This window comes from Heptranchias perlo, chromosome 45, assembly GCF_035084215.1.
Source record: "Heptranchias perlo isolate sHepPer1 chromosome 45, sHepPer1.hap1, whole genome shotgun sequence".
NCBI classification, from domain to species: domain Eukaryota; kingdom Metazoa; phylum Chordata; class Chondrichthyes; order Hexanchiformes; family Hexanchidae; genus Heptranchias; species Heptranchias perlo.
This window is the reverse complement of record NC_090369.1, coordinates 2,603,444-2,627,328: the sequence shown is the minus strand read 5'-3', so window position 1 is coordinate 2,627,328 and position 23,885 is coordinate 2,603,444. Positions and strand designations below refer to the sequence as shown.

The window sequence follows — 23,885 nt, the reverse complement described above, 5'->3', positions numbered from 1 at the left end:
AGGGACCCTGCACAGTAACCCTTACCCTGAATAAACAGGGACCCTGTACAGTAACCCTTACCCTGAATAAACAGAGACCCCGTACAGTAACCCTTACCCTGAATAAACAGAGACCCCGTACAGTAACCCTTACCCTGAATAAACAGAGACCCCGTACAGTAACCCTTACCCTGAATAAACAGAGACCCCGTACAGTAACCCTTACCCTGAATAAACAGGGACCCTGTACAGTGACCCGTACCCTGAATAAACAGGGACCCTGTACAGTAACCCTTACCCTGAATAAACAGGGACCCTGTACAGTGACCCTTACCCTGAATAAACAGGGACCCTGTACAGTAACCCTTACCCTGAATAAACAGGAACCCTGTACAGTAACCCTTACCCTGAATAAACAGGGACTCTGTACAGTAACCCGTACCCTGAATAAACAGGGACTCTGTACAGTAACCCTTACCCTGAATAAACAGGGACCCTGTACTGTAACCCTTACCCTGAATAAACAGGGACCCTGTACAGTGACCCTTACCCTGAATAAACAGGGACTCTGTACAGTGACCCGTACCCTGAATAAACAGGAACCCTGTACAGTAACCCGTACTCTGAATAAACAGGAACCCTGTACAGTAACCCGTACTCTGAATAAACAGGGACCCCGTACAGTAACCCTTACCCTGAATAAACAGGGACTCTGTACAGTGACCCTTACCCTGAATAAACAGGGACTCTGTACAGTAACCCTTACCCTGAATAAACAGGGACTCTGTACAGTAACCCTTACCCTGAATAAACAGGGACGCCGTACAGTAACCCTTACCCTGAATAAACAGGGACTCTGTACAGTAACCCTTACCCTGAATAAACAGGGACTCTGTACAGTAACCCTTACCCTGAATAAACAGGGACCCCGTACAGTAACCCTTACCCTGAATAAACAGGGACTCTGTACAGTAACCCTTACCCTGAATAAACAGGGACCCTGTACAGTGACCCTTACCCTGAATAAACAGGGACTCTGTACAGTGACCCGTACCCTGAATAAACAGGGACCCCGTACAGTAACCCTTACCCTGAATAAACAGGGACTCTGAACAGTAACCCTTACCCTGAATAAACAGGGACCCCGTACAGTAACCCTTACCCTGAATAAACAGGGACCCTGTACAGTGACCCTTACCCTGAATAAACAGAGACCCCGTACAGTAACCCTTACCCTGAATAAACAGGGACTCTGTACAGTAACCCTTACCCTGAATAAACAGAGACCCCGTACAGTAACCCTTACCCTGAATAAACAGGGACTCTGTACAGTAACCCTTACCCTGAATAAACAGGGACCCCGTACAGTAACCCTTACCCTGAATAAACAGGGACTCTGTACAGTAACCCTTACCCTGAATAAACAGGGACCCTGTACAGTGACCCTTACCCTGAATAAACAGGGACCCTGTACAGTAACCCTTACACTGAATAAACAGGGACCCTGTACAGTAACCCTTACCCTGAATAAACAGGGACCCTGTACAGTGACCCTTACCCTGAATAAACAGGGACCCTGTACAGTAACCCTTACACTGAATAAACAGGGACCCTGTACAGTAACCCTTACCCTGAATAAACGGGAACCCTGTACAGTAACCCTTACCCTGAATAAACAGGGACTCTGTACAGTAACCCTTACCCTGAATAAACAGGGACCCTGTACAGTAACCCTTACCCTGAATAAACAGGGACCCTGTACAGTAACCCTTACCCTGAATAAACAGGGACTCTGTACAGTAACCCTTACCCTGAATAAACGGGAACCCTGTACAGTAACCCTTACCCTGAATAAACAGGGACCCTGTACAGTAACCCTTACCCTGAATAAACAGGGACCCTGTACAGTAACCCTTACCCTGAATAAACAGGGACCCTGTACAGTAACCCATACACTGAATAAACAGGGACTCTGTACAGTAACCCTTACCCTGAATAAACAGGGACCCCGTACAGTAACCCTTACCCTGAATAAACAGGGACCCTGTACAGTAACCCTTACCCTGAATAAACAGGGACCCTGTACTGTAACCCTTACCCTGAATAAACAGGGACTCTGTACAGTAACCCTTACCCTGAATAAACAGGGACTCTGTACAGTAACCCTTACCCTGAATAAACAGGGACTCTGTACAGTAACCCTTACCCTGAATAAACAGGGACTCTGTACAGTAACCCTTACCCTGAATAAACAGGGACTCTGTACAGTAACCCTTACCCTGAATAAACAGGGACTCTGTACAGTAACCCTTACCCTGAATAAACAGGGACCCCGTACAGTAACCCTTACCCTGAATAAACAGGGACCCTGTACAGTAACCCTTACCCTGAATAAACAGGGACTCTGTACAGTAACCCTTACCCTGAATAAACAGGGACCCTGTACAGTGACCCTTACCCTGAATAAACAGGGACCCCGTACAGTAACCCTTACCCTGAATAAACAGGGACCCTGTACAGTAACCCTTACCCTGAATAAACAGGGACCCTGTACAGTAACCCTTACCCTGAATAAACAGGGACTCTGTACAGTAACCCTTACCCTGAATAAACAGGGACTCTGTACAGTAACCCTTACCCTGAATAAACAGGGACCCCGTACAGTAACCCATACCCTGAATAAACAGGGACTCTGTACAGTAACCCTTACCCTGAATAAACAGGGACCCTGTACAGTAACCCTTACCCTGAATAAACAGGGACCCTGTACAGTGACCCTCACCCTGAATAAACAGGGACCCTGTACAGTGACCCTTACCCTGAATAAACAGGGACCCCGTACAGTAACCCTTACCCTGAATAAACAGGGACTCTGTACAGTAACCCTTACCCTGAATAAACAGGGACTCTGTACAGTAACCCGTACCCTGAATAAACAGGGACTCTGTACAGTAACCCTTACCCTGAATAAACAGGGACCCTGTACAGTAACCCTTACCCTGAATAAACAGGGACTCTGTACAGTAACCCTTACCCTGAATAAACAGGGACCCTGTACAGTGACCCTTACCCTGAATAAACAGGGACCCCGTACAGTAACCCTTACCCTGAATAAACAGGGACCCCGTACAGTAACCCTTACCCTGAATAAACAGGGACCCTGTACAGTGACCCGTACCCTGAATAAACAGGGACCCCGTACAGTAACCCTTACCCTGAATAAACAGGGACCCTGTACAGTAACCCTTACCCTGAATAAACAGGGACCCTGTACAGTAACCCTTACCCTGAATAAACAGGGACCCTGTACAGTAACCCTTACCCTGAATAAACAGGGACCCTGTACAGTAACCCTTACCCTGAATAAACAGGGACCCTGTACAGTAACCCTTACCCTGAATAAACAGGGACTCTGTACAGTAACCCTTACCCTGAATAAACAGGGACCCTGTACAGTAACCCTTACCCTGAATAAACAGGGACCCTGTACAGTAACCCTTACCCTGAATAAACAGGGACCCTGTACAGTAACCCTTACCCTGAATAAACAGGGACCCTGTACAGTAACCCTTACCCTGAATAAACAGGGACGCTATACTGTAACCCTTACCCTGAATAAACAGGGACTCTGTACAGTAACCCTTACCCTGAATAAACAGGGACCCCGTACAGTAACCCTTACCCTGAATAAACAGGGACCCTGTACAGTAACCCTTACCCTGAATAAACAGGGACACTGTACAGTAACCCTTACCCTGAATAAACAGGGACTCTGTACAGTAACCCTTACACTGAATAAACAGGGACCCTGTACAGTAACCCTTACCCTGAATAAACAGGGACCCTGTACAGTAACCCTTACCCTGAATAAACAGGGACTCTGTACAGTAACCCTTACCCTGAATAAACAGGGACCCTGTACAGTAACCCTTACCCTGAATAAACAGGGACTCTGTACAGTAACCCTTACCCTGAATAAACAGGGACCCTGTACAGTAACCCTTACCCTGAATAAACAGGAACCCTGTACAGTAACCCTTACCCTGAATAAACAGGGACCCTGTACAGTAACCCGTACCCTGAATAAACAGGGACCCCGTACAGTAACCCTTACCCTGAATAAACAGGGACCCCGTACAGTAACCCTTACCCTGAATAAACAGGGACCCTGTACAGTAACCCTTACCCTGAATAAACAGGGACTCTGTACAGTAACCCTTACCCTGAATAAACAGGGACCCTGTACAGTGACCCTTACCCTGAATAAACAGAGACCCTGTACAGTAACCCTTACCCTGAATAAACAGGGACTCTGTACAGTAACCCTTACCCTGAATAAACAGGGACCCTGTACAGTGACCCTTACCCTGAATAAACAGGGACCCTGTACAGTAACCCTTACCCTGAATAAACAGGGACTCTGTACAGTAACCCTTACCCTGAATAAACAGGGACTCTGTACAGTAACCCTTACCCTGAATAAACAGGGACCCTGTACAGTAACCCTTACCCTGAATAAACAGGGACCCTGTACAGTGACCCTTACCCTGAATAAACAGGGACCCCGTACAGTAACCCTTACCCTGAATAAACAGGGACTCTGTACAGTAACCCTTACCCTGAATAAACAGGGACCCTGTACAGTGACCCTTACCCTGAATAAACAGCGACTCTGTACAGTAACCCTTACCCTGAATAAACAGGGACCCTGTACAGTAACCCTTACCCTGAATAAACAGGGACTCTGTACAGTAACCCTTACCCTGAATAAACAGGGACTCTGTACAGTAACCCTTACCCTGAATAAACAGGGACTCTGTACAGTAACCCTTACCCTGAATAAACAGGGACCCTGTACTGTAACCCTTACCCTGAATAAACAGAGACCCTGTACAGTAACCCTTACCCTGAATAAACAGGGACTCTGTACAGTAACCCTTACCCTGAATAAACAGGGACTCTGTACAGTAACCCTTACCCTGAATAAACAGGGACTCTGTACAGTAACCCTTACCATGAATAAACAGGAACCCTGTACAGTAACCCTTACCCTGAATAAACAGGGACTCTGTACAGTAACCCTTACCCTGAATAAACAGGGACTCTGTACAGTAACCCTTACCCTGAATAAACAGGGACTCTGTACAGTAACCCTTACCCTGAATAAACAGGAACCCTGTACAGTAACCCTTACCCTGAATAAACAGGGACCCTGTACAGTAACCCTTACCCTGAATAAACAGGGACCCTGTACAGTGACCCTTACCCTGAATAAACAGGGACCCCGTACAGTAACCCTTACCCTGAATAAACAGGGACCCTGTACAGTGACCCGTACCCTGAATAAACAGGGACCCCGTACAGTAACCCTTACCCTGAATAAACAGGGACCCTGTACAGTAACCCTTACCCTGAATAAACAGGGACTCTGTACAGTAACCCTTACCCTGAATAAACAGGGACTCTGTACAGTAACCCTTACCCTGAATAAACAGGGACTCTGTACAGTAACCCTTACCCTGAATAAACAGGGACCCTGTACTGTAACCCTTACCCTGAATAAACAGGGACCCCGTACAGTAACCCTTACCCTGAATAAACAGGGACTCTGTACAGTGACCCTTACCCTGAATAAACAGGGACTCTGTACAGTAACCCGTACCCTGAATAAACAGGGACTCTGTACAGTGACCCTTACCCTGAATAAACAGGGACTCTGTACAGTGACCCTTACCCTGAATAAACAGGGACTCTGTACAGTAACCCTTACCCTGAATAAACAGGGACTCTGTACAGTAACCCGTACCCTGAATAAACAGGGACCCCGTACAGTAACCCTTACCCTGAATAAACAGGGACCCTGTACAGTAACCCTTACCCTGAATAAACAGGGACCCTGTACAGTAACCCTTACCCTGAATAAACAGGGACCCTGTACAGTAACCCTTACACTGAATAAACAGGGACCCTGTACAGTAACCCTTACACTGAATAAACAGGGACTCTGTACAGTAACCCTTACCCTGAATAAACAGGGACCCTGTACAGTAACCCGTACCCTGAATAAACAGGGACTCTGTACAGTAACCCTTACCCTGAATAAACAGGGACCCTGTACAGTAACCCTTACCCTGAATAAACAGGGACTCTGTACAGTAACCCTTACCCTGAATAAACAGGGACTCTGTACAGTAACCCTTACCCTGAATAAACAGGGACTCTGTACAGTAACCCTTACACTGAATAAACAGGGACTCTGTACAGTAACCCTTACCCTGAATAAACAGGGACTCTGTACAGTAACCCTTACCCTGAATAAACAGGGACTCTGTACAGTAACCCTGACCCTGAATAAACAGGGACTCTGTACAGTAACCCTTACCCTGAATAAACAGGGACTCTGTACAGTAACCCTTACCCTGAATAAACAGGGACTCTGTACAGTAACCCTTACCCTGAATAAACAGGGACTCTGTACAGTAACCCTTACACTGAATAAACAGGGACTCTGTACAGTAACCCTTACCCTGAATAAACAGGGACTCTGTACAGTAACCCTTACCCTGAATAAACAGGGACTCTGTACAGTAACCCTTACCCTGAATAAACAGGGACCCTGTACAGTAACCCTTACCCTGAATAAACAGGGACTCTGTACAGTGACCCTTACACTGAATAAACAGGGACTCTGTACAGTAACCCTTACCCTGAATAAACAGGGACTCTGTACAGTAACCCTTACCCTGAATAAACAGGGACCCCGTACAGTAACCCTTACCCTGAATAAACAGGGACTCTGTACAGTGACCCTTACCCTGAATAAACAGGGACCCTGTACAGTAACCCTTACCCTGAATAAACAGGGACTCTGTACAGTAACCCTTACCCTGAATAAACAGGGACTCTGTACAGTAACCCTTACCCTGAATAAACAGGGACCCTGTACAGTAACCCTTACACTGAATAAACAGAGACCCTGTACAGTAACCCTTACCCTGAATAAACAGGGACCCTGTACAGTGACCCTTACCCTGAATAAACAGGGACTCTGTACAGTAACCCTTACCCTGAATAAACAGGGACCCTGTACAGTAACCCTTACCCTGAATAAACAGGGACCCTGTACAGTGACCCTTACCCTGAATAAACAGGGACTCTGTACAGTAACCCTTACCCTGAATAAACAGGGACCCTGTACAGTGACCCTTACCCTGAATAAACAGGGACTCTGTACAGTAACCCTTACCCTGAATAAACAGGGACCCCGTACAGTAACCCTTACCCTGAATAAACAGGGACTCTGTACAGTGACCCTTACCCTGAATAAACAGGGACCCTGTACAGTAACCCTTACCCTGAATAAACAGCGACTCTGTACAGTAACCCTTACCCTGAATAAACAGGGACTCTGTACAGTAACCCTTACCCTGAATAAACAGGGACCCTGTACAGTAACCCTTACCCTGAATAAACAGGGACTCTGTACAGTAACCCTTACACTGAATAAACAGAGACCCTGTACAGTAACCCTTACCCTGAATAAACAGGGACCCTGTACAGTGACCCTTACCCTGAATAAACAGGGACTCTGTACAGTAACCCTTACCCTGAATAAACAGGGACCCTGTACTGTAACCCTTACCCTGAATAAACAGGGACTCTGTACAGTGACCCTTACCCTGAATAAACAGGGACTCTGTACAGTGACCCTTACCCTGAATAAACAGGGACTCTGTACAGTAACCCTTACCCTGAATAAACAGGGACTCTGTACCGTGACCCTTACCCTGAATAAACAGGGACTCTGTACAGTAACCCTTACCCTGAATAAACAGGGACCCCGTACAGTAACCCTTACCCTGAATAAACAGAGACCCTGTACAGTAACCCTTACCCTGAATAAACAGGGACCCTGTACAGTGACCCTTACCCTGAATAAACAGGGACCCTGTACAGTAACCCTTACCCTGAATAAACAGGGACCCTGTACAGTGACCCTTACCCTGAATAAACAGAGACCCTGTACAGTAACCCTGACCCTGAATAAACAGGGACCCTGTACAGTAACCCTTACCCTGAATAAACAGGGACTCTGTACAGTAACCCTTACCCTGAATAAACAGGGACTCTGTACAGTAACCCTTACCCTGAATAAACAGAGACCCTGTACAGTAACCCTTACCCTGAATAAACAGAGACCCTGTACAGTAACCCTTACCCTGAATAAACAGGGACTCTGTACAGTAACCCTTACCCTGAATAAACAGGGACTCTGTACAGTAACCCTTACCCTGAATAAACAGGGACCCTGTACAGTAACCCTTACCCTGAATAAACAGGGACTCTGTACAGTAACCCTTACCCTGAATAAACAGGGACTCTGTACAGTAACCCTTACCCTGAATAAACAGGGACCCTGTACAGTAACCCTTACCCTGAATAAACAGGGACCCTGTACAGTAACCCTTACCCTGAATAAACAGGGACTCTGTACAGTAACCCTTACCCTGAATAAACAGGGACTCTGTACAGTAACCCTTACCCTGAATAAACAGGGACTCTGTACAGTAACCCTTACCCTGAATAAACAGGGACCCTGTACAGTAACCCTTACCCTGAATAAACAGGGACCCTGTACTGTAACCCTTACCCTGAATAAACAGGGACCCTGTACAGTAACCCTTACCCTGAATAAACAGGGACTCTGTACAGTAACCCTTACCCTGAATAAACAGGGACTCTGTACAGTAACCCTTACCCTGAATAAACAGGGACTCTGTACAGTAACCCTTACCCTGAATAAACAGAGACCCTGTACAGTAACCCTTACCCTGAATAAACAGAGACCCTGTACAGTAACCCTTACCCTGAATAAACAGGGACTCTGTACAGTAACCCTTACCCTGAATAAACAGGGACTCTGTACAGTAACCCTTAGCCTGAATAAACAGGGACCCTGTACAGTAACCCTTACCCTGAATAAACAGGGACCCTGTACAGTAACCCTTACCCTGAATAAACAGGGACCCTGTACTGTAACCCTTACCCTGAATAAACAGGGACTCTGTACAGTAACCCTTACCCTGAATAAACAGGGACTCTGTACAGTAACCCTTACCCTGAATAAACAGGGACCCTGTACAGTAACCCTTACCCTGAATAAACAGGGACCCTGTACAGTAACCCTTACCCTGAATAAACAGGGACCCTGTACAGTAACCCTTACCCTGAATAAACAGGGACTCTGTACAGTAACCCTTACCCTGAATAAACAGGGACTCTGTACAGTGACCCTTACCCTGAATAAACAGGGACCCTGTACAGTAACCCTTACCCTGAATAAACAGAGACCCTGTACAGTAACCCATACACTGAATAAACAGGGACCCCGTACAGTAACCCTTACCCTGAATAAACAGGGACCCTGTACAGTAACCCTTACCCTGAATAAACAGAGACCCTGTACAGTAACCCTTACCCTGAATAAACAGGGACTCTGTACAGTAACCCTTACCCTGAATAAACAGGGACTCTGTACAGTAACCCTTACACTGAATAAACAGGGACTCTGTACAGTAACCCTTACCCTGAATAAACAGGGACTCTGTACAGTAACCCTTACCCTGAATAAACAGGGACTCTGTACAGTAACCCTTACCCTGAATAAACAGAGACCCTGTACAGTAACCCTTACCCTGAATAAACAGGGACTCTGTACAGTAACCCATACCCTGAATAAACAGGGACCCCGTACAGTAACCCTTACCCTGAATAAACAGGGACCCTGTACAGTAACCCTTACCCTGAATAAACAGAGACCCTGTACAGTAACCCATACCCTGAATAAACAGGGACTCTGTACAGTAACCCTTACCCTGAATAAACAGGGACTCTGTACAGTAACCCATACCCTGAATAAACAGGGACTCTGTACAGTAACCCTTACCCTGAATAAACAGGGACCCCGTACAGTAACCCTTACCCTGAATAAACAGGGACTCTGTACAGTAACTCTTACCCTGAATAAACAGGGACTCTGTACAGTAACCCTTACCCTGAATAAACAGGGACCCTGTACAGTAACCCTTACCCTGAATAAACAGGGACTCTGTACAATGACCCTTACCCTGAATAAACAGGGACTCTGTACAGTAACCCTTACACTGAATAAACAGGGACTCTGTACAGTAACCCTTACCCTGAATAAACAGGGACTCTGTACAGTAACCCGTACCCTGAATAAACAGGGACTCTGTACAGTAACCCTTACCCTGAATAAACAGGGACCCTGTACAGTAACCCTTACCCTGAATAAACAGGGACCCTGTACTGTAACCCTTACCCTGAATAAACAGGGACCCTGTACTGTAACCCTTACCCTGAATAAACAGGGACCCCGTACTGTAACCCTTACCCATCATAAGTTTAAAGACCTCTATCAGGTTTCCTCTTAGTCTTCCCTTTTTCTATTCCTCTAGAAATGAACCACAGTACTTTACACTGTTTGTGGCCTTATCAACTTGCGTTGCTACTTCTAGCAATTTATGTATCTGTATTCCCATATCTCTTTGCTCTTCTACCCCATTTAGTTTCTTACCTTCCAAGGTTTAAGTGGCCTCCTTATTCCTCGTTGCAAAATGAACCACCTCGCACTTTGCTATATTGAATTTCTTTTGCTATTTATCCACCCACTCTGCAAGCGTGTTTATGTCTCCCTGTATTTTGGTGCAGTCCTCCATATCATTAGCTATACCCTCCAATTTGCTATCATCTGCAAATGCCGACACCATGCCTCCAACTTCTGAGTCCAAATCGTTTCTGTATATGGCGAACAACAGTGGTCCCAGCACAGATCCCCGCGGGACGCCACTTCCCACATTCCGGCAGTCTGACAATTTCCCTTAACTCCATTTTACCCGCCTTTGCTCCATATCCCTCGATACCCTTGCCTAACAAAAATCTAACAATCTCAGTCCTGAAAGCTCCAATTGACCCCCAGCATCCACTGCTTTTTGGGGGTGGTGGGGGGGTAAAGAGAGTTCCAGATTTCCACTACCCTTTGTGTGAAGAAGTGTTTCCTGATTTCACTCCTGAATGGCCTGGCTCTAATTTTAAGATTATGTCCACTTGATTCCCCCACCAGAGGAAATAGTTTCTCTGTATCTAACCTATCGAATCTTTTTAACATTTTAAACGCCTCAATCTTCTACACTCAAGGGAATACAAGCCATGTTTATGCAACCCGTCCTCATAATTTAATCCTCTAAGCCCCAGTATCATTCTGTGATGCACCCCCTCGGTGGCCAATATATCCTTCCTGAGGTGAGGTGCCCAGAACTGAACGCAGTTACCTCCAGATGGGGGTCTGGCCAAGGCTCTGCACAGCCGGAGCAACTGCCCCTTTTCAAGGCTGCAAGTCCCAAGTTCCTCCCGTCTGGCCTCAGACCTCAGACCTCAGGGGCCAGCCTCGTGGCTCTTCTCCCGAACCGAGTCCAGGGGCCCTGAGTCCCTCCCTTGCGTCTCAGTGACCAGGAGTGGACGCCGTCCTCGAGGTGCGATCTCGCTCAGCGCTCGATTCGCTTTGCTGAGGGTGGGGGAGGAGGGAAGGTTTCAGTGTTACTGCAGGGGTATCAAAAATAAATAAATCTCAAGTTCCGATTGACGGCAATTATCCCTCCATTCTTCCCTCTAAACGTGCAAAAGGGCAAATGTTGACGATGGCAGCAGTGGAGGAGATTCCCCAGCTGGACATGGATGTTTTCCTAACTTGCTGCTTCATTAGTTGATCTCACTCTGGGCAATAATGCATCTTAGTCACCCTGGGGCAGAAAGGAGGGGAAGTCAGCTGGGTTACCGCTCCAGATTGACCCCACACCCCCCACCAATTGGTATTGGAGGGTAGTCGGGGTTTATGGAACTGCCTTCCAGTGACAGTCAGCGCCTTCAGGAAAGGAGGGGAGGAGCTAGTCGGTGGGGAGGGGGTGAGAGCAGAACAGAAGAATCACTCATTATAAACAAGGAATGGTACGAATCAGTCCCAAAGGACAGGGATGACTTTGAATACAGGAGATTGCAGTTCAGTCCACCCTCACCTATTCCCCCTCCCCATTTAATATACTTTTTTGGGTCATCAGAAAAGTGTCATTACTGGGCAACAGAGTGCTTTATACCCATTGTAAGCAAGGGTGACTCCCAGCTTAGATACAGAGTAAAGCTCCCTCTACACTGTCCCATCAAACACTCCCAGGGTAGGTACAGGGTTAGATACAGAGTAAAGCTCCCTCTACGCTGTCCCATCAAACACTCCCAGGGCAGGTACAGGGTTAGATACAGAGTAAAGCTCCCTCTACACTGTCCCATCAAACACTCCCAGGGTAGGTACAGGGTTAGATACAGAGTAAAGCTCCCTCTACACTGTCCCATCAAACACTCCCAGGGCAGGTACAGGGTTAGATACAGAGTAAAGCTCCCTCTACACTGTCCCATCAAACACTCCCAGGGCAGGTACAGGGTTTAGATACAGAGTAAAGCTCCCTCTACACTGTCCCATCAAACACTCCCAGGGTAGGTACAGGGTTAGATACAGAGTAAAGCTCCCTCTACACTGTCCCATCAAACACTCCCAGGGCAGGTACAGGGTTAGATACAGAGTAAAGCTCCCTCTACACTGTCCCATCAAACACTCCCAGGGCAGGTACAGGGTTTAGATACAGAGTAAAGCTCCCTCTACACTGTCCCATCAAACACTCCCAGGGTAGGTACAGGATTAGATACAGAGTAAAGCTCCCTCTACACTGTCCCGTCAAACACTCCCAGGGCAGGTACAGGGTTCGATACAGAGTAAAGCTCCCTCTACACTGTCCCATCAAACACTCCCAGGGTAGGTACAGGGTTAGATACAGAGTAAAGCTCCCTCTACACTGTCCCATCAAACACTCCCAGGGCAGGTACAGGGTTAGATACAGAGTAAAGCTCCCTCTACACTGTCCCATCAAACACTCCCAGGGCAGGTACAGGGTTAGATACAGAGTAAAGCTCCCTCTACACTGTCCCATCAAACACTCCCAGGGCAGGTACAGGGTTTAGATACAGAGTAAAGCTCCCTCTACACTGTCCCATCAAACACTCCCAGGGTAGGTACAGGATTAGATACAGAGTAAAGCTCCCTCTACACTGTCCCGTCAAACACTCCCAGGGCAGGTACAGGGTTCGATACAGAGTAAAGCTCCCTCTACACTGTCCCGTCAAACACTCCCAGGGCAGGTACAGGGTTAGATACAGAGTAAAGCTCCCTCTACACTGTCCCGTCAAACACTCCCAGGGCAGGTACAGGGTTAGATACAGAGTAAAGCTCCCTCTACACTGTCCCATCAAACACTCCCAGGGTAGGCACAGGGTTAGATACAGAGTAAAGCTCCCTCTACACTGTCCCATCAAACACTCTCAGGGCAGGTACAGGGTTAGAGACAGAGTAAAGCTCCCTCTACACTGTCCCATCAAACACTCCCAGGGCAGGTACAGCACGGGTTAGATACAGAGTAAAGCTCCCTCTACACTGTCCTGTCAAACACTCCCAGGGAAGGTACAGCACGGGTTAGATACAGAGTAAAGCTCCCGCTACACTGTCCCATCAAGCACTCTCAGGGCTGGTACAAGACGAGTTAGATACAGAGTAAAGCTCTGACTACACTGCCCCATCAAATGCTTCCAAGGCAGGTACAGCACACGTTAGATAAAGAGTAAAGCTGCCTCTACACTGTCCCATCAAATACTCCCAGGGCAGGTACAGCATGGGGTTAGAACAGAGTAAAGCTCCCTCTACATTGTCCCATCAAACACTCCCAGGGCAGGTACAGCACAGGTTAGATACAGAGCAAAGCTCCCTCTACACTGTCCCAGCAAACAGAGTTAACCTCCCTCTAACCCCATCCCCTGCTGCATCAGTGTGAAATTCCCTACATCATTCATTCTGAGACTGAGTAAAATCTCCTCTAAAAACTGCAATGACACACAGACAGAAACCCTCCTTCTGATCCCCCAATACCAAGTATGGACATTGCAGCTATATTGTGCCTTTCACCCAACTTAACATCCAAGGTGCTTTACAGGAGCTGGAAGTTAGGGGAGGACTGAAGCCACCAGTCAAAAGAAAAGTACTGTATTGATGAGGTTTTTGAAGGAGTGCTTTTAAGTAGGAAGGTGTAGAATCATATGATCTTACAGCACAGAAGGAGGCCATTCGGCCCCTCGTGCCGTTGCCAGCTCTTTGGAAGAGCTATCCAATTAGTCCCTCTCCCCCACTCTTTCCCTGCAGCCCTGCAAATTTTTCCTTTTCAAGTGTTTATCCAATTCCCTTTTGAAAGTTATTATTGAATCTGCTTCCACTGCTTTTTCAGGCAGTGCATTCCAGATCAGAACAACTCGCAGCGTAAAAAAAATCCTGCTCACTTTCCCCCCGGTTCTTTTGCTGCTTATCTTGAATCTGTGTCCTCTGGTCACCGGCCCTCCCACCAGTGGAAAGAGTTTCTCCTTAATTACTCTATCAAAACCCCTCATAACTTTGTTGGGGAATGTTTTCCATAGGGTATGACTGAGATGATACACCCACACCAGTACAAACAGGCCGCCTGTCAGAGGTCTCAGATGTTCCTCTGCATTCATTCTTCATTTCCGATACCGTTGCTCAGCTTTAAGTCCGCTTCTTGTGCCTGTTTAAAACTGGATGCTGCTACTTGAACAGGCAGTGAGCAGGCCGGGGTTGGGGGGCTCAGTTTAACATCTCATCTGAAGTACGACACCTCTGACAGTACAATTACATGTAACCTGTCTCACTGGGGGCGGTGGGGGGAATGGGGTGGTGGGGGAATGGGGCTGTGGGGGGAATGGGGTCATGGGAGGAATGGGGCGGTGGGAGGAATAGGGCGGTGGGGGGAATGAGGCGGTGGGGGGAATGGGGTGGTGGGGGGATTGGGGCGATGGGGGAATGGGGCGATGGGGGGAATAGGGTGGTGGGGGGAATGGGGTGGTGGGGGGATTGGGGCGATGGGGGGAATGGGGCGATGGGGGGAATAGGGCGGTGGGGGGAATGAGGCGGTGGGGGGAATGGGGCGGTGGGGGGATTGGGGCGATGGGGGAATGGGGCGATGGGGGGAATGGGGCGATGGGGGGAATAGGGTGGTGGGGGGAATGGGGCGGTGGGGGGATTGGGGCGATGGGGGAATGGGGCGATGGGGGGAATAGGGTGGTGGGGGGAATGGGGTGGTGGGGGGATTGGGGCGATGGGGGGAATGGGGCGATGGGGGGAATAGGGCGGTGGGGGGAATGAGGCGGTGGGGGGATTGGGGCGATGGGGGGAATGGGGCGGTGGGGGGATTGGGGCGATGGGGGAATGGGGCGATGGGGGGAATAGGGTGGTGGGGGGAATGGGGCGATGGGGGGAATAGGGCGGTGGGGGGAATGGGGCGGTGGGGGGATTGGGGCGATGGGGGAATGGGGCGATGGGGGGAATAGGGTGGTGGGGGGAATGGGGTGGTGGGGGGATTGGGGCGATGGGGGGAATGGGGCGATGGGGGGAATAGGGCGGTGGGGGGAATGAGGCGGTGGGGGGAATGGGGTGGTGGGGGGATTGGGGCGATGGGGGGAATGGGGCGATGGGGGGAATAGGGCGGTGGGGGGAATGAGGCGGTGGGGGGAATGGGGCGATGGGGGAATGGGGCGATGGGGGGAATGGGGCGATGGGAGGAATAGGGTGGTGGGGGGAATGGGGTGGTGGGGGGATTGGGGCGATGGGGGGAATGGGGCGATGGGGGGAATAGGGCGGTGGGGGGAATGAGGCGGTGGGGGGATTGGGGCGATGGGGGGAATGGGGCGATGGGGGGAATGGGGCGATGGGGGGAATAGGGCGGTGGGGGGAATGAGGCGGTGGGGGGATTGGGGCGATGGGGGGAATGGGGCGATGGGGGGAATAGGGTGGTGGGGGGAATGGGGTGGTGGAGGGATTGGGGCGATGGGGGAATGGGGCGATGGGGGGAATAGGGTGGTGGGGGGAATGGGGTGGTGGAGGGATTGGGGCGATGGGGGAATGGGGCGATGGGAGGAATGAGGCGGTGGGGGGAATGGGGCTGTGGGGGGAATGGGGCGATGGGAGGAATGAGGCGGTGGGGGGAATGGGGCTGTGGGGGGAATGGGGCGATGGGAGGAATGAGGCGGTGGGGGGAATGGGACGGTGGGGGAATGGGGCGGTGGGGGGAATGGGGCTGTGGGGGGAATGGGGCGGTGGGGGGAATGGGGCGGTGGGGGGAATGGGGCTGTGGGGGGAATGAGGCTGTGGGGGGAATGGGGCGGTGGGGGGAATGGGACGGTGGGGGAATGGGGCGGTGGGGGGAATGGGGCGGTGGGGGGAATGGGACGGTGGGGGAATGGGGCGGTGGGGGGAATGGGGCTGTGGGGGGAATGGGGCGGTGGGGGGAATGGGGTGGTGGGGGGAATGGGACGGTGGGGGAATGGGGCGGTGGGGGGAATGGGGCTGTGGGGGGAATGGGGCGGTGGGGGGAATGGGGCGGTGGGGGGAATGGGGCTGTGGGGGGAATGAGGCTGTGGGGGGAATGGGGCGGTGGGGGGAATGGGGCGATGGGAGGAATGGGGCGGTGGGAGGAATGGGGCTGTGGGAGGAATGGGGCTGTGGGAGGAATGAGGCGGTGGGGGGAATGGGGCGGTGGGGGAATGGGGCGGTGGGAGGAATGGGGTGGTGGGGGGAATGGGACGGTGGGGGAATGGGACGGTGGGGGAATGGGGCGGTGGGGGGAATGGGACGGTGGGAGGAATGGGACGGTGGGAGGAATGGGACGGTGGGGGGAATGGGACGGTGGGAGGAATGGGACGGTGGGGGGAATGGGGCGGTGGGGGGAATGGGACGGTGGGAGGAATGGGACGGTGGGAGGAATGGGACGGTGGGGGGAATGGGACGGTGGGGGAATGGGACGGTGGGAGGAATGGGACGGTGGGGGGAATGGGACGGTGGGAGGAATGGGACGGTGGGAGGAATGGGACGGTGGGAGGAATGGGGCGGTGGGGGAATGGGACGGTGGGAGGAATGGGACGGTGGGAGGAATGGGACGGTGGGGGGAATGGGACGGTGGGAGGAATGGGACGGTGGGAGGAATGGGACGGTGGGGGGAATGGGACGGTGGGAGGAATGGGACGGTGGGAGGAATGGGACGGTGGGAGGAATGGGACGGTGGGAGGAATGGGACGGTGGGAGGAATGGGACGGTGGGGGGAATGGGACGGTGGGGGGAATGGGACGGTGGGAGGAATGGGACGGTGGGGGGAATGGGACGGTGGGGGGAATGGGACGGTGGGGGGAATGGGACGGTGGGGGAATGGGACGGTGGGAGGAATGGGACGGTGGGAGGAATGGGACGGTGGGAGGAATGGGACGGTGGGGGGAATGGGACGGTGGGGGGAATGGGACGGTGGGAGGAATGGGACGGTGGGGGGAATGGGACGGTGGGAGGAATGGGACGGTGGGGGGAATGGGACGGTGGGGGGAATGGGACGGTGGGGGGAATGGGACGGTGGGGGGAATGGGACGGTGGGAGGAATGGGACGGTGGGGGGAATGGGACGGTGGGGGGAATGGGACGGTGGGAGGAATGGGACGGTGGGAGGAATGGGACGGTGGGAGGAATGGGGCTGTGGGGGGAATGGGACGGTGGGAGGAATGGGACGGTGGGAGGAATGGGACGGTGGGAGGAATGGGACGGTGGGAGGAATGGGACGGTGGGAGGAATGGGACGGTGGGGGGAATGGGACGGTGGGAGGAATGGGACGGTGGGAGGAATGGGACGGTGGGGGGAATGGGACGGTGGGAGGAATGGGACGGTGGGAGGAATGGGACGGTGGGAGGAATGGGACGGTGGGGGGAATGGGACGGTGGGAGGAATGGGACGGTGGGAGGAATGGGACGGTGGGGGGAATGGGACGGTGGGAGGAATGGGACGGTGGGAGGAATGGGACGGTGGGGGGAATGGGACGGTGGGAGGAATGGGACGGTGGGGGGAATGGGACGGTGGGAGGAATGGGACGGTGGGAGGAATGGGACGGTGGGGGGAATGGGACGGTGGGAGGAATGGGACGGTGGGAGGAATGGGACGGTGGGAGGAATGGGACGGTGGGGGGAATGGGACGGTGGGAGGAATGGGACGGTGGGAGGAATGGGACGGTGGGAGGAATGGGACGGTGGGGGGAATGGGACGGTGGGAGGAATGGGACGGTGGGAGGAATGGGACGGTGGGAGGAATGGGACGGTGGGAGGAATGGGACGGTGGGAGGAATGGGACGGTGGGGGGAATGGGACGGTGGGAGGAATGGGACGGTGGGAGGAATGGGACGGTGGGAGGAATGGGACGGTGGGGGGAATGGGACGGTGGGGGGAATGGGACGGTGGGAGGAATGGGACGGTGGGAGGAATGGGACGGTGGGAGGAATGGGACGGTGGGAGGAATGGGGCGGTGGGGGGAATGGGGCGGTGGGGGGAATGGGGCGGTGGGGGGAATGGGTTGGTAGGGGCCCTCTCAGTCACCACCGTCGGGTTACTGCCGCTGCAGCACATTAGCGACAGACGTTAATTCGTCAGGCAGGTATTCGTTTGATAGGCACATACTGAGTATCTGAATTCTGTCTCCAATAACCCCATCCCCCTCCCCCTCTCTCGGACCCCCACCCTTGGCGACGGAACGTTACATCATTTGGGTGGCCTCACAGCCCCATCAATCAGCAAAAACAAGATCCACCCAACCCGATAAACTCAGATCTTTAAGTTCAACAAACGCTTTACGGAGACTCGAAGCTCAGGCAAATGTCGAAGATCCCATCGCCACTATTGGAAGAAGAGCAGAGGGGCGAGGGAGTGCTCCCTGGTGTCCTGGGCCACCGTTCCTCCCTCAACCAAACATCGTCGTTAACTGGTCATTCACCTCATTGCTCTAGTCTGCGGGACATGGCCGGCACAGTTACTGGAATATCGTTTTCGAAAAGTGATTAGTTGCACGTCAAATGTTGAGGCATTTCTGTCAGCGTTCAACGTCAACAGGAGGGGCACCGACTCAGCTCGGTTTCCGCCGATCGCAGATTCAGGGTGAGAGTATCACGAAGACGGCTGCTCCCGTTCAGTGCGGCATTCTGAGCGAGACACCTCCCCAGTGCAGTACCGAGGGAGCGCTGCACTGTCGGAGGCGCCGTCTTTCGGACGAGGCGTTAAACCGAGGCCTCTGTCTGCCGTAAAAGATCCCGCGGCCACTATTTTGAAGGAGAGCGGGGTCGGGGGGGGGGCGGGTGCGGAGTTCTCCCCGGTGTCCTGGGGCCAATTTTTATCCCTCATCGCTTAAAAAAAAAACCAGATGATCTGGTCACTTACCGCATTGCTTGTTTGTGGGATCTTGCTGTGCACACATTGGCTGCCACGTTTCCTACATTACACCAGTGACTGCCCTCCACAAAAGTACTTCACTGGCTGTGAAGCGGTTTGGGACGTCCTGAGGTCGTGAAAGGAGCCGGAGAAATGGGAGTTCTTTCTTTCCCTGAAATGGGACCAGAGCTTCCGAGGCGAGCGCTAACCTAGGCCAAGTTAACGGAGCCCGCTCGCAGACAAGTTTATGGCTTAGACAAGCCTTGGGTGCGAGGGGAGTGAAAACCTATAATCACTCGCAACCCAGAAAAGAAAGAAAAACTGCTTCAAAGCAGAAAATTAAAACAGATGAGGTTCTGGGGCAACAGAATTGAGCCAGGGTTCCAATGCAGAAAATTACTCCTTGGTGTGTAATTCCTGATCACGCAGAGGGAAAACTTTTTTTTAAAAAAAGATTGAGACAGGATCTACTCATTTCAGGCAAATTTTGCTCCCTGACAAACAGCCTGCAAGGAGGGGAAAATACTCAAAACAGAAAGATAAAAAAGTGCAGATAATAATCTTTAAAAAGCCACTAACCTTTAGAAAAAGTTTTTAAAAAGCCCTGTGCAGCAATCTTGAAGTCAGCGTTAGTTCCTACACAGTTTCTTGAATCTTTTCTCTCTATTTTTTTTTTCCTTCGAAGAACGACATGGGACTGAAGGGAAGGGGTGATTGGACCCAATGATACACGGACGGTGGCTTTATGTCGGCTGGCTCAGAGTCGAGTGCAAGCAGGGGTGGGCGGTGGGGGGGGGTGGTGTGGGGGGAGGAAAAAGCTGAAGGATTGTCAGTCCTTGCCTGATAGGCCCGCCTCCAGCCAGCCAGCCGCCAATCTGAAGCATCACCCCTCCCAGAGTACCGGCATCCTGCGAGCTGGCTGTGGAGGCTGGAGCACTCCAACCGGCCAGACTCGAGCCTACCGTGCTCTGCCGTACACTTCCGGGCAAGGACGATCCTGAGGTGTGAGTTTTTTTCAGTCACCAGGCTTGTATTGCCTCCCACCACAACTTGGTTTGAAGCAACCACCCTCTCCGCAGAGCTCTGAGTCATAGAAGAACCTTACATTTTGCGCTAAGATAATCTCCTTGTGGGGTTCAGCATCCTCGGCCACTCCTGTAAGTGGACCTTGCGTCCCCTACGAACCGGACTGTGCCTTTTCCTTGCCCAGTAAATGTAGCCAGCCCAGGGGATGAAGAAAGAACATTTATCGCTGGACTCGGGTTTACTGAAATATATCACGTGCCACCATGTGATCTCCTCGTTTTCGGTAGAATTAAAGAATTTCTGCAGCGCTTCTCATGAACCTCAGTACTTTTGAAGTGTAGTGACTGTTGTAATGTGGGAAACATGGCAGCCAATTTGCAGCGGCAAGATCCCACAAACAGTAAAGTGATAATGACCAGGTAATCTGTTACATCCATCTGAGAGGGCAGACAGGGGCCTCGGTTTAACATCTCATCCGAAAGACGGCACCAACAGTGCAGCACCCCCTCAGTACTGCCCCTCCGACAGTGCATCGCCCCCTCAGTACTGCCCCTCCGACAGTGCAGCTCCCTCAGTACTGCCCCTCCGACAGTGCAGCGCTCCCTCAGTACAGCCCATCCAACAGTGCAGCGCTCCCTCAGTACAGCCCATCCAACAGTGCAGCGCTCCCTCAGTACTGACCCTCCGACAGTGCAGCTCTCCCTCAGTGCTGACCCTCCGACAGTGCAGCACTCCCTTAGTACTGACCCTCTGACAGTGCGGCGCTCCCTCAGTACTGCCCCTCCGACAGTGCGGCACTCCCTCAGTACTGACCCTCTGACAGTGCAACACTCCCTCAATACTGCCCCTCCGACAGTGCATCGCCCCCTCAGTGCTGCCCCTCCGACAGTGCAGTGCTCCCTCAGTACTGCCCCTCTGACAGTGCAGCACTCCCTTAGTACTGACCCTCTGACAGTGCGGTGCTCCCTCAGTACTGACCCTCCAACAGTGCGGCACTCCCTCAGTACTGACCCTCTGACAGTGCAACACTCCCTCAATACTGCCCCTCCGACAGTGCATTGCCCCCTCAGTACTGCCCCTCCGACAGTGCAGCGCTCCCTCAGTACTGACCCTCCGACAGCGCAGCGCTCCCTCGGTGCTGCCCCTCCGACAGTGCAGTGTCTCCTCAGTACTAACCTTCTGACAATGCAGCCCCTCCGACAGTGCAGCGCTCCCTCAGTACTGATCCTCTGACAGTGCAGCGCTCCCTCAGTACTGACCCTCCGACAGTGCAGCGCTCCCTCAGTACTGACCCTCCGACAGTGCGGCGCTCCCTCAGTACTGACCCTCTGACAGTGCAGCGCTCCCTCAGTACTGCACCGGGGAGTGTCGGCCTGGATTAGGCGGGGGGGGGGGCTCATGTCTCTGGAGTGGGGCTCGAACCCACGACCTTCTGACTCGGAGGTGAAAGCGCTAACCACCGAGCCAGGTAGGCGGATGAATATACACTCGCTCGGGCTATAAACTACCAAATCAATTCATTGAACATTAAACGGCTAAATAGATAGTGCTCAGTGCAAGCGGGATATTTACAGTAATTCACCGCTCTTCTCCAGAGCGTCACAACGATAAAGAAGCTTCCTTCTGCGCTAAACCCTCGATATATAAAACTGACCCCTGTTAAGCAGTCGCAACTTCTTACCCGGTGAAACACTACATGGAGCCTCTGATTAGCCTCGTGCCCCCCCCCCCCCCCGATGGCCTCAGGCTGACTGACTGGCGAGCTGAATATAAGCCCACGATTGGAAGCCAAGGCCTCGGGACGCTCAAGTGTGCGTCGGGAGTGTAACCAGGTAAAGCAGTGCAGCTTAGCGGCACAGGGCCTGGTAAGCATGCTGCTGCAGTTCCATATTACCCATTAAGGCATTAGCTTGGAGGGTTAGATAGAATTATACAGCGCTGCAGAAGGCCATTCGGTCCATCGTGCCTGTGCCGGCTCTTTGGTAGAGCTATCCAATTAGTCCCACTCCCCCCTGCCCTTTCCATCGCAAATTTTTCCCTTTTCAGGTATTTATCCAACTCCCTTTTGAAAGTTACTATTGAATCTGCTTCCACCCTTTGATGTGGAGATGCCGGTGATGGACTGGGGTTGACAATTGTAAACAATTTTACAACACCAAGTTATAGTCCAGCAATTTTATTTTAAATTCACAAGCTTTCGGAGGCTTCCCCCACATCGTTCACCTGACGAAGGGGGAAGCCTCCGAAAGCTTGTGAATTTAAAATAAAATTGCTGGACTATAACTTGGTGTTGTAAAATTGTTTACAATTGTCCACCCTTTGAGGCAGTGAATTCCAGATCATAACAATTTGCTGTGTAAAAAATTTTTCCTCATCTCCCCTCTGGTTCTTTTGCCAATTACCTTAAATCTGTGTCCTCTGGTTACCGACCCTTCTGCCACCGGAAACAGTTTCTCCTTATTTACTCCATCCAAACCTCTCATGATTTTGAACACCTCTATCAAATTTCCCCTTAACCTTCTCTGCTCTAAGGAGAACAACTCCAGCTTCTCCAGTCTCTCCACATAACTGAAGTCCCTCACCCCTGGTACCATTATAGTAAATCTCCTCTGCACCCGCTCCAAGGCCTTGACATCCTTCCTAAAGTGCGGTGCCCAGGATTGGAGACAACACTCCAAGCTGTACTCTTTATGTATTCATAAAAATCATTCAGTGTTTTAAAGTCAATCCTACCCAGAAATGTTCAAGACTGGGGTCCCAACACGGGCTGCTCCTTCCATCTTACTCGCTCCATTCTGGATCAGTTTTCGGCCAGTCCTTCAGGCACCTACTGGCAAAGTCCTTCCCATCTCACTGGCAATGCTGGCCCAGCGACCGGCGGTGGTTATGACCATGGGGCAGAGAGAGACGTCCGAGACTCGTGGCTGCTCTTTGAATCAAGGCCGGGGATCGACGGCGAGTGACCTGCCAGGGGTGCAAACAGGTTTTGCCGTTACTGATATATTTTTTTTGGTTGAATTCATTCTCGGGATGTGGGTGTCGCTGGCATTCATCGCCCATCCCCAGTTGCCCTGAGAAGGTGGCGGTGATGGTGGGCCTTCTTCTTGAACCGCTGGGTAACGACAACATCTCATCTGAAAGACGGCACTTCCGACAGTGCAACACTCCCTCAGTGACCTGAGATAAGCTTCCGACCCCATATCCACTCCATCACCGAGACCGCCTACCTCCACCTCTGTAGAATCGCCCGTCTACGCCCCTGCCGCTGCTGCTCATCTGCTGCTGAAACCTCATCCGTGCCTTTGTTACATCCGGACTGCACTGCTCCAATGCTGACCTGGCCGGACTCCCATCTCCACCCTCCTTAAACTTGAGCTCATCCAAAACTTTGCTGCCCATATCCTATCTCGGACCAAGTCCCGGTCACCCATCACCGCACCCTGTGCTTGCCGACGTCCACTGGCTCCCGGTCCG

The 23,885-nt window shown here is 51.7% G+C and overlaps 1 protein-coding gene across 6 annotated transcripts in view; it reads right to left on the bottom strand.

Moving 5' to 3' along the window:
• LOC137306808 (GATA-binding factor 2-like) overlaps nucleotides 1-23,383 on the bottom strand; it is a 45,224-nt gene extending 21,841 nt beyond the window's left edge. Inside the window, exons 1-2 of one of the 6 annotated variants that reach the window (XM_067976197.1) lie at nucleotides 19,965-20,363; nucleotides 11,331-11,563 (exon numbers count right to left, since the gene is read on the bottom strand). Coding sequence is in view for 3 of the 6 variants with exons in the window: in XM_067976194.1 (XP_067832295.1) it covers nucleotides 23,145-23,191 (47 nt within the window). In the remaining 3 variants the exon portion in view is untranslated. Of the gene's footprint in view, nucleotides 1-11,330; nucleotides 11,564-19,394; nucleotides 19,894-19,964; nucleotides 20,364-23,144 lie in introns of those variants that run through there. The other 5 variants (XM_067976198.1, XM_067976194.1, XM_067976196.1 and 2 more) reach the window with 5 other exon arrangements.
• Between the last annotated feature and the right edge of the window lie 502 nt (nucleotides 23,384-23,885).